Below are 13,982 nucleotides of genomic sequence, written 5' to 3' on the forward strand. Positions count from 1 at the left end.
TGCGAGCACCAATCGGAGACGCCGTGTTCGCCGGCAGTCGCGCATCCGATTGGCCGGAGGGCGGGGCGTCGGCGTGTCGCGGTTTAGGTTGCTCAGCCGCTGGGAGCCGCAGCGCAGAGTCTCATAGCTGCTGGCTGGAGGGGGTAGTGAGACTTGTAGTTTTCTCTTAAAGTGAAACTATCCGGGAAAGACATTGGGATTTTGGTGCTTTTTTACGATATACGCAAACACCAGCGTTAAAAGTAAGCCTGTCCTTTTTTTTTTTCTTCATTGGAGAGCGGATTTAAGTTGCCAACATGCCGGTTTTCCACACGAAGACGATAGAGAGTATCCTGGAGCCCGTGGCTCAGCAGATATCCCACTTGGTGATCATGCACGAAGAAGGGGAGGTGGACGGCAAGGCGATCCCGGACCTCACCGGACCTGTGGCTGCCGTGCAGGCGGCTGTCAGCAACCTCGTCAGGGTGAGTCTGCAAAGTGAAAAGTGTCTCACCTGGCGCCGTGCTAGCCGAGCCGCAGCCCTCGCCTTGTGTAGCCGCCTGTCTGCGCCAACTGTGCCCAGGGTCTGCAAACACACTGCGCACACACGCCAGTTTCACTTTCTGGGATGGACGGTCATTTCAACTTGGAAAGTTTTGCGGTGAAAGCAGAATAAATGAAGGTGTTACGGCGCTGCTGCACGGCACGGTTGTGTTTAGGATGCCCTGCCCCTTTGAATACGGGTTGGGCAACTGAAACCTGGTCACCCATTTGTCAGAAAGTCTGCTGCCTTGAATTGTTTGCCATTTTCTGCCGTAGTTTTGAGTAGGCACACATGCGTGGATGTCATGATTTAAAAAACGCCTACCTCTTATTTATAAAGTCATCTTTTTCATATGTATCATTTTAAATAGGTTTAGCAGTGCAAAACTATGTACAACATCTATTAAAACAATATCTCCATACTTTTTTTTTTTTGGGAGGGGGGGGGAATCTTTTGTCCACTTGCATTATAAAACCTGTACATTAAATGTGATTAATATTAGTCTGAACACACGGTTTCAATTTTTGAAATGCTGCAGGCATTTGTTCAGCTCTGATTTTCTATACAATATAGCAGCAGTTTGTATCGATGCATCACTGGTTGAAGGCCTCCCCAATAATCAGTTTCTACTTGTTTTGATGTACAGCCTCTGCTTTCCAGGTCACCACATCTTCCTGTCTTTTATGTGGTCGTCTTCTAGGGTTTTTCCATCTCTTGGGATCCAGTCTGTAGCTTCTTTTGTCTGTTTGGTCTGTTCTTCTTGCAGTGTGTCCAGCCCATTGCCATTCCAACATTTTTACTCTTTGAATGATGGCACATACTCTTGTTAGTTCTTGCATCCATGTACTTGTTTTTCTGTCTCTTCTTGTTGTTCCAAGCATACATCTTTCCATGCTGCTTTGTGTCGTCTGCGGGGTTTCTGTAACATTTTTGTGTTTAGTGGCCAGGTTTCACAGCCATAAGTGATCTCTCTCTCTCTCTCTGTCTCTGTCTCTCTCTCTCTCTCTCTCTCATGTATGTATGTATGTGTGTGTATGTGTATATATATATATATATATATATATATATATATATATATATATATATATATATATATATATATGTTTGTTTCCTCTGGGAATTAAGTCTACATCTAAAGTGTGATAATATGGGAAATACACACCCCAAAAAATATACTGTTTTGGATATGCTCCAGCATTTCTCAACATCAACAACAACAACAACAACAACAACATCATAATCCTTTGGGGGGTGTTTTATAATGGCATCGGGCTGCTACTTTCTCTAAGCAATTTGTTATGTAACTGGTTACGAACTGAGCATAAATATGTTATACTGAAATATTTTCCTGTTTTGATATTCAAGAACTTGTTAACTCTACTTGTCATGAACTTATTAGAATCGTGACAGTTTTACTTTGTAAATATTGATTGCATAGCTTTTGTTTTTGTTTTAAATGTGCATTAAAAGCCGTTAATGACAATATGGACTGTAAGGGAAACAGGGCTGCAGAGATATTGTATTTGCCCTGTCCTAAGTGACACACAAAAAATTGTGGGTCATGGTAGTTTCACTGGGCACTGCACTTTAGCCACAGAAAATACTGAACTTTTTCCAGATTGAATTTCAAGGTGTTTGAAATGCATTGTGTGGGTATCTAATGATCCTTCACAAGGTGTTGCTGAAAATAAATTGGCGGTCCTGAACAGGACATTATGCTCATTGTTTTCTAGTAATGTAAACATATCAACGTGGTTGCAGTTACTTCAGAGGACTCGCCTGATTAAAATGTCTTGGGTTTCAGGTTTCATGCTTATTAAGTAAACTTTAATTCTTTTTTCCCAAGCCAAAACATTGGGTAGCTAATATTTATTTCTGTAACTCCCTTCAAACCAGATCCCTCTTGTAGGTCAGCGGTGACTGTTTCTTTTCCTATCCAGTTTCATGATGCTGTAAGACACTGTCACTGATTAAGTCACAGGCAGTTGGTAGGTTTAATTTTGGCCCCTGCATGTGACATTTTTATCCTCGGAAGAATGCAGCCAATGGATCTCCATCTTTGTAAGTGTCGTTTAGCTCCTTATAGCTGTAGTAAATTATAATGTGCCATTCATACTCGGATTTATTTATCAGTAGTGAAATGTATGCAAGTTGGATTTGACAAAACACATATTTGCCCCTGTTTCGGACTTATTTTGTTGCAAATTAAATGTCGATTGGCTCTGTTGTTGCCAGTTTGTTTATGACCATGCCTCCAGTTGTATATCTTATCCCTTCCCACAACATGAAGTAGGTTTCATTTACTTTCTTTTTATCCCTCATAGTTAAATTATATAGGTGGAAAAGCAAAAGACTAGCGATTGTGAAGAAGGATAATGATTGCAGCTGCTCTCAATTGTGAATAGCCAATTTGAGCTGTAATGTCATATTTTGGTTATACTACATGAGCTTGTTTGTATACAGCCATACTATTCTTTTCAAATTGTAAATAAAATATGAATGTGCCAAACTGTAATATAGACAACATGTTTTCATAATTGAATATCCTGATAAACACAATAACACACATGGAGGTTACAGTGATTGTTCTTTGGATGCTGTATTCTATGAGGTCTACATTGGTAAGCTGTAGATGTACAATGTTTTCATTCTGCACTCTGCTGTCACTACTGCTGGTGGAAAAAAAACAACTAGCCTAGATAAAGGTGGTGCTTCATGCTGGGACCAGATCAATACTGGGAGTGAATTAAATCCACTTAGCTGAACTAATTTTGTGCAATTTACTCTTCCTGCTGTGCACATCTTCATTTAAGCTTGGTAGTTATTACTGGCCTGCAGGGAAGGTTATTCCCATTATTACAAATTTAAGAAATAACAGCATCAAATAACATTAGTGCAATCCACAGTTTGTAATATGCATCACACTCAAACACTGTTTCTTACTGTAACATGTTAGCGCTTAAAGCGACTTATTATTGAATTGGTTTAACAGGTTTTAGTAACATGCCAGATTACCCCCCAATTCTGGTCTTTTGCTCAAATAGAATAGTAAAATCCCAATTTAGTTGCAGTTTTTGTGTGTCTTTTGAAATATTTTTGAACAAGTAGTCCAAGCAGAATACAAACCGTTTTGTCTTATATTTGGTCTAATGTCAGTTTGGTCATAATTTATTTTCAGTCCTTAGGTGTTTATATTTCTTTTTGGATTGCTGTTTGAAGCTTTACTTTTTTTGTGTGAAGTGATCACGTATTTCCTTTTCTACTAGGGTGAAGGTTTGGCTTATGTTGTAATTGTTTCCTGTTGCCCTTAGAAACTGCATCTTGCTGTTGTAATTGTGTGGGAAAAAATACTGTAAGCCAATTTCCCTCCTATCAATCTTGAACAAACTTTTGCTTAGCTTACATTAATTTCCACACTGCCTGTTTAATGAACTAGCTTTGAACTAAATGCTGGAGTCCTTTGTCAGTATTTTGCCTATTATTTTTGAATGAAATAAGATAATTCTAAGAGCATTTACAAAGAATGTTCTCTGAAACTGCCATCATAACTCAAACATTTCTGCCCATGGATATGTGACACTGTCTTTCTCTGGTTCTCCTGTAAAGGTTTTGTGATGATGCCCGAGAATACATGATCATTTTCATTACCTACATCCGTGTCCTTGTTTATTCTTCCACTCTCTGCCATTTGTTTACGCTCGTGTCCAGGAGCTCAGTTTACATGGATTAATTATTCAGTATGATGACTGAATTATTACTGCTTGTATAGAAAGTGGTCTTTTAGTCCTGAAAAGGCTTTAATGAAATGCATGTCGTACGCTGAACTGTAAGCCTCCTACCTAATCATGCAACAGTGTGATGTTGTACAGAGAGGACTGTCATATTTCTATATTTTTAAAACATGATTAAGGCAACAAGCATGTGGGAGCAAACCAGGATAGCTTGGATATCTCAATCTGTCCTCTAATAATAAGGGCATTTACTGTATTCGTTGCTGATGTGACTTTAATTTCAAAAGATTTGGAATTCTGATACTCTGAATTCAATAAATTTTCTGAATGAAAGTCTGATTGGTTCTGCCCTGTAGTATAAAGGCAGCGTGGGGCATTTTTAATAATGTTGTGGGATTATTTGATCTTTCCTTGTTTTTTGTGCAGTTGAAAAGTTCAGCCACCCTATAGACTGGACAGGCTGTTGCCAGATTCTGTTGAGCACTGAAAGCTTTTTATCTCTTAAGTGTTCAAAGCCTCCATCGAGCTGCATGTGCTTTTATTACTCTCTTGGCAGGACATCTTTGAGCTCTTGACACTCTTCCCAGCACTGCATTCCACGCTGAATCTGAGAAACTTACAAGGCCTTTGCACAGAACACAAACCTCTTTCCAGTGCTTTCTTAATTAATGCAATTGTGTTTTGATAGTTTTCTCCCTTTCCTTTCTTATCCTCTGTCTCAAATCTAATAGTACAATTTATGCTATGACTTCTAAACACCCACAAGAATTTGAGATCTTAAATAAATAAATAAATAATAATAATAATTAAAAAAAAAAAAATGGTGAAATAATGTGGCATATACGTGGAGTGTAGACTGAATGGTGATGCGAATTGTATTTGAAAGCTGGAATCAGGGCTGTGTCAGTGCTGGTTTGTGGTCCGCAGTCTCCAGTAATTGAGAAATGTCTGATTTCTGTTGGGAACGTCCTCTATAGTTGTGCTGTGCATCACTGCGAGAGGAGTCTGAGTACTACTTCAGTCAACAACCAAGCAGCACTATTTCTGTTCTGGACTCTGAGAATGAGAAGTAGTAACTGTGATAGCAGGTGTTTCAGAAAAATCAGTTTTTCTTGCGTCTGATAATAAGTTCTGTACAATGAATAAACCGCTTTTGGTTGATTCAATTTTTTTTTTGCCCTTTTTTTTTTCCCAAATTAGATTTTGTCATTGTGCAGGTCACTGTGCATTTCCTGCCTTTTGATGCTTATGAGAGTAGTTTACTGTTCAAAGACATTGAGCTTTCCAACAGGTATATGGATGGTCTCTTGCACATTGCCTATTATGGGTAATGATGATGTTCTGTAATCTTGGCAGTGACTGTTCCTTTTGCTATTTCCTACGTCGTGAATCCTCAAGGAAATAGCTTGGTTAACCCGATCTGTTGTCTCCGCAGAACAGACGTGTTAGTTCTTGAAAATGCCTCAAAACCTGTATGTAATTCTAAAAATTGGGTATAAAGTCATTCTGGTGTAAGTTTTATTTTCTTATTGGAACTTCCACTGTTCTTTTGTTTCATTTTTGTTTTTCCTTTCCTCCTGATCTGAAATATATTGGCACTTTTCTATAGCAAGCAAGCAAGCAAGCAAGCAAGCAAGCAAAGAGCACTGTATTGAGGTAAATTATCTGAGACCACGCACAACTATTTTATATAATAAGCAAGGCTGGGAACTTACATGGAAACTTACATTTTTTGAGATGCTGAAATGTCACATTATCAATCCATAACTCTTGCTGAGGTTCAGGGTCATTAGTGTGGATAGCTGGTACATGGTATTCAGTTGCTGCTTCAGGCTTATTATTGTGCATAATTGATTTTTGTGTCCTTATTCACAGCACAGTAGCTCTAAACCAAACCATTACATGCTGCTCGGGGGGTTGGAAACAAAAAATGAGGTCAGTGGTAGAGGGGGGGGAGAAATTCAATCAACGTCCATCTGGCTGGCAAGATTGCAAAACTGTGATCAGGAATTAAAAATAAATAAAATCACGCTGTGAGATTAACTCCAGCACAGTACGTTAATTCAGTTTTACCATTCTTAAGTCTTTATTTATAAAAGAGAATATTTTGACCACTTTGAAATTTACCTTACTCAACCTGTATTATTCAAAATAAGCAAATGTTTTATGCAAATGTTTATTCCTTGACAACTCCCTTAAAAAGTTATGTAGACATTATTTCTGAATTAGGAATTATTTAATAATGGACAATAAATACAAACGTATTTAACCTTGTTAAAGCGGTGATGGGATTTCTTGCTTGTTGCATGTAATGCAGTTCGCAGCTCCTATAGCCCTCAGTGGCTCAGCCAAGCCTGCGAGGAAGGTTAGTGATTCCCTGCAGTGGAGGGAAATACCAGCGTCGATGTCTTTAGCAAGACACTCTGAAATGGCTGCTGTTACCCCTGAAGCGAACATTGTAGTGCACCTGCTCTAATAAACTGTGGACAGGCATAGCATTGGGTCTGTGGGCAATGCCAGTATTTAAACACTCTGTAAAAGCATATACTCAGCAATTGGCAAATGTCAGGATTGGAATGTTATTTACTGAGGGTAATCGGTTATAGCATTATTACATATTTCTAAATGAATTTTATTTCTAATTATTCTTAAAAAAAAAAAAGCTGATATTTGATGGTTCTGAATTTAAACTTTTTCAGAAGATTCTATAAATACACATTTTATTTTAGTTTGTGGTTGTTTTGCATGGTTTTGTGGTCAATGTGTTGGTGCATAACAGTGCTTTAAATTAGTTCAAAGGATTCCTTTTATTATAGGAGTTTCTTTGGATTCAGAAATGGGGAAAAAAAAAGAATTAGTTTACAAGATGCAATTATGTAATTTATATGAAATCTAATTAGTTTGTGCATGCGATCGTAATAGATCCATTCCTTAAAGTTTCTGCAAACGTTTAGCTGATTGTAATTGAATTATCATTCATTAATTATAAACCAAGGAACACATGTATTACTTATCATTTGTAGCAAAATCAATTTTCCCATAGGTTAATGGTTTTCTGTTGCTTGGCTAGAATTTATCTACAGTTCAACGTTATTCTGAGCATCACTGAGATGGCAGCTGAAATGAGATCTATAAACTGTTCTGGAGCCAAGAGGAACAGGTAACCAGATCTCCATTCATTTATAATGCCCCTCTGCATATGGGCATGGCACAGTAGCCTTTCTGTCTTGTTTTCCCCTCTCTTGCTTTTTATGGAGATAAAACAGTAAACTAAGCTCTGACTGCATCACAATCTGGCAAACGGCATGTCTGTCTGTCTCCAGTGCCAAGTCTGACAACGCGGGCTGAGCAGCCGAAGCCCCATGCAGTGTGAAATCTATATGTCCGTTAGAGTTCCTTCCATCGTTACGCGTCGAGTGCACCTCTTTGCTTTGGAAAAGGGCCATGGAGATAAATGACCATGACACTGTTGCTGGTGTGTTTTTAACTTGTACTGCTTGATTGTTGAACTGCATATTGAATCATAAAACATTGCTTGATAGCGTTTTTTTATTTTATTTCTATTGTATACAGCAGATTTTTTTTTTTTTTTTTTTTATAATCTTTTAATATGTATCTACATATTACATGTAAAATAGTTTTCCTTAGGTGGATTCTGTGATAGTTTGGTTGATTGCCCTGAAGTGCTTTCTTGTCTTGCATTGATCAGTACGGCCAAACGGTACAAAACAGGAAGGGCAGAGGAAAGAGAGTTGGCTGGCATTCAGCACTGTTCCTCACTTTAACACTGCAAATATGTTCTCGCACTGCTGGAGAGTGCAAAAACAGCAGACTGTTTAGGAATCTTCCTTTTAACTGAGGATCTATTGGTTGCCATGAGTACCAGGGGAAAAGCTTCTGGTGAGTCACTGACATTGAGATGCATCAGGAAATAAAACGACCCTCAGTTCTTGTTCCATTGACTCACTTTAGCCATAAGAGAGCACAAGAACTGAGAAGAGGTTATTTGTAGTTTTTGGACAGCTGGCAGATAAACTGCAGTTGTTCAGAGTCTGCAGCTCTGAGGATATATGATGACTCGAGGAGGATGACAGGAAGAAGAAAGAGCTGATGAGTGCAACCTGTGTGGGGCCAGGCCTATTCAGTGAGAGCAACATGGATGTGGATTATAGCAATGAAAGAGCGGTCTGCAGAGCTCTTTAGAAATCGCAGCCCACCCGAACATTATACAACTGGGGTGATTCTCAGTTCTCTGTGAGCCTGGGGAGATATGGCAGCCATTAGCTGGATAGGACAATCCTTGTATTAAGAATTAATACTTCAAGCAATAGTTTATTTTCCCCCCTCAGAATAGACACCCTGTTATGTAGGAACTACCACAAAATATTACTGATTCAGTCCTGGTATGAACTATTATGTGAAAGGATTAGTATTGTGAACACTTTGTACATCCATCATGAAGAAAATCGTTACCTTGCAATGTTGAAATGTCTGTACTTTGTTATTCCTAACCCATGTTATGTCCAGACTTGGTTTATTATTGTCAGGAGTTTCCATTTTCTGTTACTTATGACGATATGCCTGTTTTTCTTTTCTGCTGATGTTTATCTTTTTCCAAGAGCAATCAAATTGCTGTAATTACAAAGAGTTCAATTATTTGTGCTCACTGACTTGATCATTCACGCACTGTTCTATAATGGGTAGCATCTCTTTAATGCAAATGCCTTTTCATTTCTTTATTTTGTAGCAGCTTTATTTTACTTTATTTACACTCCAATGACTTCTCAGCTGTGGATTATAACCGTAACACACAAGTTTATATATAAAGTGTTCATCAGCATGTTTCCTCACTTCTGTTTGTTTTATGGTCTCTAGCAGATGAGCTAAATTGAAAGCAGTTCGAAAGTTTTTGGTTGCTTGGAGAGAATCTGAGAGCCTTCTATGGACTCAACTTACTTGTATGGGCTTCCTTAAAAGGGATCTTCTTGGAGTGCCGCCGCCTTGCTTAGGGTAGTATAACCTCTTAGAAATGCCATTAAACTGTCTTGTAAACAAGCATCTTTCAGGACAGAGCACAACCTTTATACCATTTTACACCACATGTTGTTAATGGGATAAGAAGGCCAGTACTTATTTGATTTGTTGGTAGGTGCTGGTTGTGATAGTCATTTCTGGAGAATAGACTGGTTTTACATTTTATTTCAGGCTTATGTGGTAATGTTTTCTATTGGTATAATTTCTTTTGCCTGCCATTTTCTAAAACTTAAATCTAAACATGTGATAGACAGCAGTTAATGTCATTATGATAAAAGTGAATCAAGCTCAGTTTCATCCCCCTAAAAGCTAGATGCCACTCTTCTGAACAAAACAAAAAATGTACCCACTTGCAGAATCCAGTAATGTATGAAGTTTTTTTTATTGATTTTATTATTAGACTTCTCACATGTACTGAAGGAATCTCAACAAAGCACAGCCTCTTGTACAAGCTTAGTCATACTTGTTCTTCTTCAGAAGGGGGTGGACTCTTTATTCCTTAATGCTGTCGGCATCTGGAAGAGAAGAGTAAACCTTTCCACTTTAGGGAAGGACACCACCTAATCGGTTTTTAGACTTGGCTGCTACTTGCATTATTTGAATGCAGTATGTTGTGGCAAGCTGTGACATTAGTGGGTGTCAGGCTACTGATAAAAGATTGAATTAATTGCTGTTCTCTTGGCCTGACTCATTTGCCAGGGCGCACATAAAAAATAAACTACTAATAAGCTCCTGCAAAACTGCATATGCAACACTGAATACAGGGAGAAGATGGCAGGGGCGTGGTAGAGAGCTTGTTTTTCATATGCACTGCACAGAGGATGAAAACCACGATAGTTATGTTTCCTGTGCTTTGGTTGTGCCAGGTTCCTTTCAGTACTCTGTCATGATGTGGAAGGACATTAACTGTAAATGTTGGGTTACACTGGAGTATTTTGAGGATTGAAAAGCCCTCTTTAAATAGATGAAATACGCATCCTTCAGGGATAGATTTATGAACTAAAAAGCAGAACTGTGTTGGATGTGGAAAACTACACCACATCATCAAGGCATGCATTAGTCTTTTGTGAACTCTGCATGACCTTGAACAGAATTGCTCAGTAAACACAAGCAGGAGGCATGTTTATCTGTTTTAAAGTTAGAGGGTTGAGAGGAATGTCTGGAGAAAAAGAGTGAATCCTATTGACTCAATCTGTTCTACGACATCAAATATGTCTTATTAAGCACTTTAACAATTTAAGTTGTTACAGCTTAATAATGCAGTTGTTGAAAACTATAGATCTGATACTTATGTATAATATTTGAAAGGTAAAACAATTACAGCAGTAGTCTCATTTTTAACCCTTAAACTAGGGTTTTCGTTGCAGGTGAGTTTGCACAGTGATGAATGTTGCTAACTCTGTGTGTGCGTAGTGTACCTCTGTGCGTAGCAGTCCCCCGGGGGATCACTCGGGCAGCCCCAGGGCTCCTGGCTGGCGGCCTAGCTGTGCTGTGCTGTATTGGAGTGCAATGGCACGGTGGCTAAGCCTTACTTCCTGTGCCCAGGGTGTCCACCAGTGGCAGGTGCAGACCACTAATAATAACCCCTAATGGAATGCATCTCCTTGTAATAAGCAAGTTGACAAGAATCTTCTGGACTGATGAGGCAAAGGCCAAGACTCGGGGGTGGGGGCGGTTGGTGGGGTTCCCACTCTTGTGACTCACAACACCGTGCCATTGCCTGGTGGGGAATTGTCACTGTGTGGAAGTGATTTTAGAATGCATTTTGTCTAAGGAAGTGAACAATTTAAAAGTCTTGAGCCATTGTTATTGGCTGGAGATTTCCTTGTGCCAAATTAAGTCCGGTGCATTCTGTCTATCCTGCTGTTGGCATTTGGATTTTGACTGTTAGAGGCTTGTGGTTGGAATGTCAAATTTGCATTCTGCTGGCAGCTCCTCAACACTTAATTCACCTCCCCTGGGAAACAGTCAAACCTTGGTTCCCAATTTAACCCAGCTGTAATCTTACTGGATATATTTTATGACCCTGTACTTCATAAGGACCAATGAAAAGAAGCTAAAGAAATGTGTAGCAGGGAAACTTGGCCAACTCTGATTGCTATTTAGCTCCATAGTCGCCTGACAGCTAGTGGTGCTCTGATAGCCAGGGGATATCTGTACACTGGTGTCAGATGGAATGCTAATTACCTATTTTGTGTTAGAGAAGAAACTGCCTGATCTCGCCAATTCCATTTGTTTTATAGGTTGTGTGTTTCTAATCATTTAAAATAATGATTATAATGTCTGTTAGATTAAAGTGTCAATTTTCAGCAGAGCACTATGCCATCTTTCTTTCCTCGAGCCAGAAGAGAACTAGAGCTCAAAAGCCTATTTACTGTTGACACACGTAAATTAAAAAAATGTAGGCAAGTGTGTGGATGTAATTGCATCCGGTGAAACGTGTGCAAAAGCCATGTGGTTTTAAGAGATAAAAGCTTCTTCCATATCCTATACTACCATTGCTGAATTTTAACTCTGTAGTGGGGCTCCTGAGGTTCTTGAAGGGCATGCTCATTGTGTGTAAAATTCTCCAGGATTTTTACATGATGCAAAAACTTGCAAGAGTCTGTGATTTGTCCACTTTTAATAAAATCTGTCTGGAAGTTATTAAAGATGGACTACCATAATGACTCTTTAAACATTGCTACACTTTAGGAAGTTCAGCAAATTGCCTCCCTAGTGTGCTGGCCCTCGCCCAAACCCTGTCATTTTATATAGGGCATTGATGAGTGAAACTGCTTAGAGTTCATTGTTGAGACAGTAGTTTATTGTTCTGGGACAGAACTGAACTCCTTTTAACAAGCAGTGTCACTGTATTAAGACTCCATTTTCATGGAGTTTTTCAGTCAACTTGATTTGCAAGACTGCACAGTTTCCCTGGCTGGGCATTACCTCATTTGCTCTGATCTTTTTTATTTTTTATGTGACACATGCATATGTTCTGAACTGTTCACGTTTCATTTTATAGAAATACTAAGTAACTAAATTGACCTGTCATTTCATTTATTTATTTCCTCAATTTGTTTGTTTGTTGGCACAGATCATGTCATTCAAATGTAATCTAGGTAGTGGGTCTTTGTCTCCAATATATGTGTGATTTGTCTAATTATGGAAGGAAAGAAAGCTACAGTGTAGGTAGATATTCAATCTCATTGAAGAAGTACATTTTATTAAAGAAAAAAACATTAGATAGTCGAGTTGTTATCAGTTATTGTAAAGTAAATATCTTGAAAAAGACTTGTACATCCTCACACAGTCTTATACATGCATACATGTAGTATGTTGACATTTGTAACCTTCTTCAGTATCAAATATACATCATATCAATGAAGCATAGGCTCTAAAAGGAGGTTGATTTTCAGTGCTCTTGGCAACTTCCTATCCTTCAACTGTACAAAGCTTTGATTTCCTGGGTAATGAGCTTCGTTAATTTGTGCTTTCTGTTTCATACAGGAACAATAATCTCAGGTTTACGTGATTAGAAGTCAAAAACTATGCCCAGAACCATCTCTGCATGCTACTGATATCCATGAGCTTTTTCAAATTGGCTGCTCCTTTTGACTAGTTAGATTCAATTAATTGTATTATACAGAAGAAAAATCCCTAGTGTTTGTACTTAGCCCATCTATCCCTGCCTACAGTGAGAATTTAACTGCTAAAAATAGAGGCGTTGTGATAAGCATAATTTCCTGCTGCCTTTCGAGTTTTGTACTTTCTGGTATAAGATCTGCAAAATATGGGGAAGCTTAGATCAGATGATGGCATGACATACTTTATTGATGCTCTTAGCTAATATACTGCACTTTATTATAGATTGACCACAGTGTGTTTAATGTATTTGTTTTTGTTTCTTTTGCAGGTGGGGAAGGAGACTGTTCAGACCACTGAGGACCAGATAATGAAAAGGGACATGCCTCCTGCCTTTATTAAGTAAGCACACTTTGCCCGAGTCATGTGTATGATTAAGTGTGATATCTTCACTACTTCTTGTTTTTAATCATTTGAGTTAAATGTCTCTGCAACCTTAAATAGGTCATTATCACCTCAGCCCTGCTTTTTTAGTGATGCACTTAAATGTCCCTTTAATACTCTTGCACCTCAACAGCTCTTTACAAAGTGGCACCAGATATTTGACATCATCTCTGTGAACTCTGTAACAGGATACTTAATTGACATTTAGATGATTTATGTCTCCCAAAGGCTTGAGCTCTTTCATAATGATATTGCCTCTGCATAAATTTCAGTCAAATAGTATTACTATTCATATTCATTGTAACTAGACCGTAATGGGTTCTAATTCAAATGTATTGCTTAATATATTATGTCTTGTATACATCTTATTCCTATTCTCAATAAAGGAGTTTACACTTTGTGTTGTAAATGCAATTCATTCGAGCCACAGTTGGTTGCATAATGTCAATTGAATGTGAATGTCTGTCTTTCTGTGTAGAATTAAAGAGCAGTCAATACTTACTGTGCTGCAACCATATGAACAGACTTTTGCTGCATTATGTATGCATTTTCTAGCCTACTATCAGAAGGGTTAGGTTTGAACTGTCATGAACATAACTGATAAATGTCTTGTTTGAGGTTAACTTGGTGCTGCATTGGTATGTTAGTATGTTGCTTTCAGACGATCTCAAACAGCTGAAGCT

General features: G+C 38.5%; 1 protein-coding gene across 4 annotated transcripts in view; it reads left to right on the forward strand.

The window, feature by feature from the left end:
- The first annotated feature begins 105 nt into the window (after nt 1–105).
- vcla (vinculin a) overlaps nt 106–13,982 on the forward strand; it is a 36,726-nt gene continuing 22,849 nt past the window's right edge. For all 4 annotated transcript variants that reach the window (XM_066693778.1, XM_066693780.1, XM_066693779.1 and 1 more), the window contains exons 1-2: nt 106–464; nt 13,187–13,257. In XM_066693778.1, the coding sequence (XP_066549875.1) occupies nt 297–464; nt 13,187–13,257 (239 nt within the window). In that variant the 5' untranslated portion in view covers nt 106–296. The remainder of the gene's footprint in view (nt 465–13,186; nt 13,258–13,982) is intronic.

This window comes from Amia ocellicauda, chromosome 20, assembly GCF_036373705.1.
Source record: "Amia ocellicauda isolate fAmiCal2 chromosome 20, fAmiCal2.hap1, whole genome shotgun sequence".
NCBI lineage: Eukaryota > Metazoa > Chordata > Actinopteri > Amiiformes > Amiidae > Amia > Amia ocellicauda.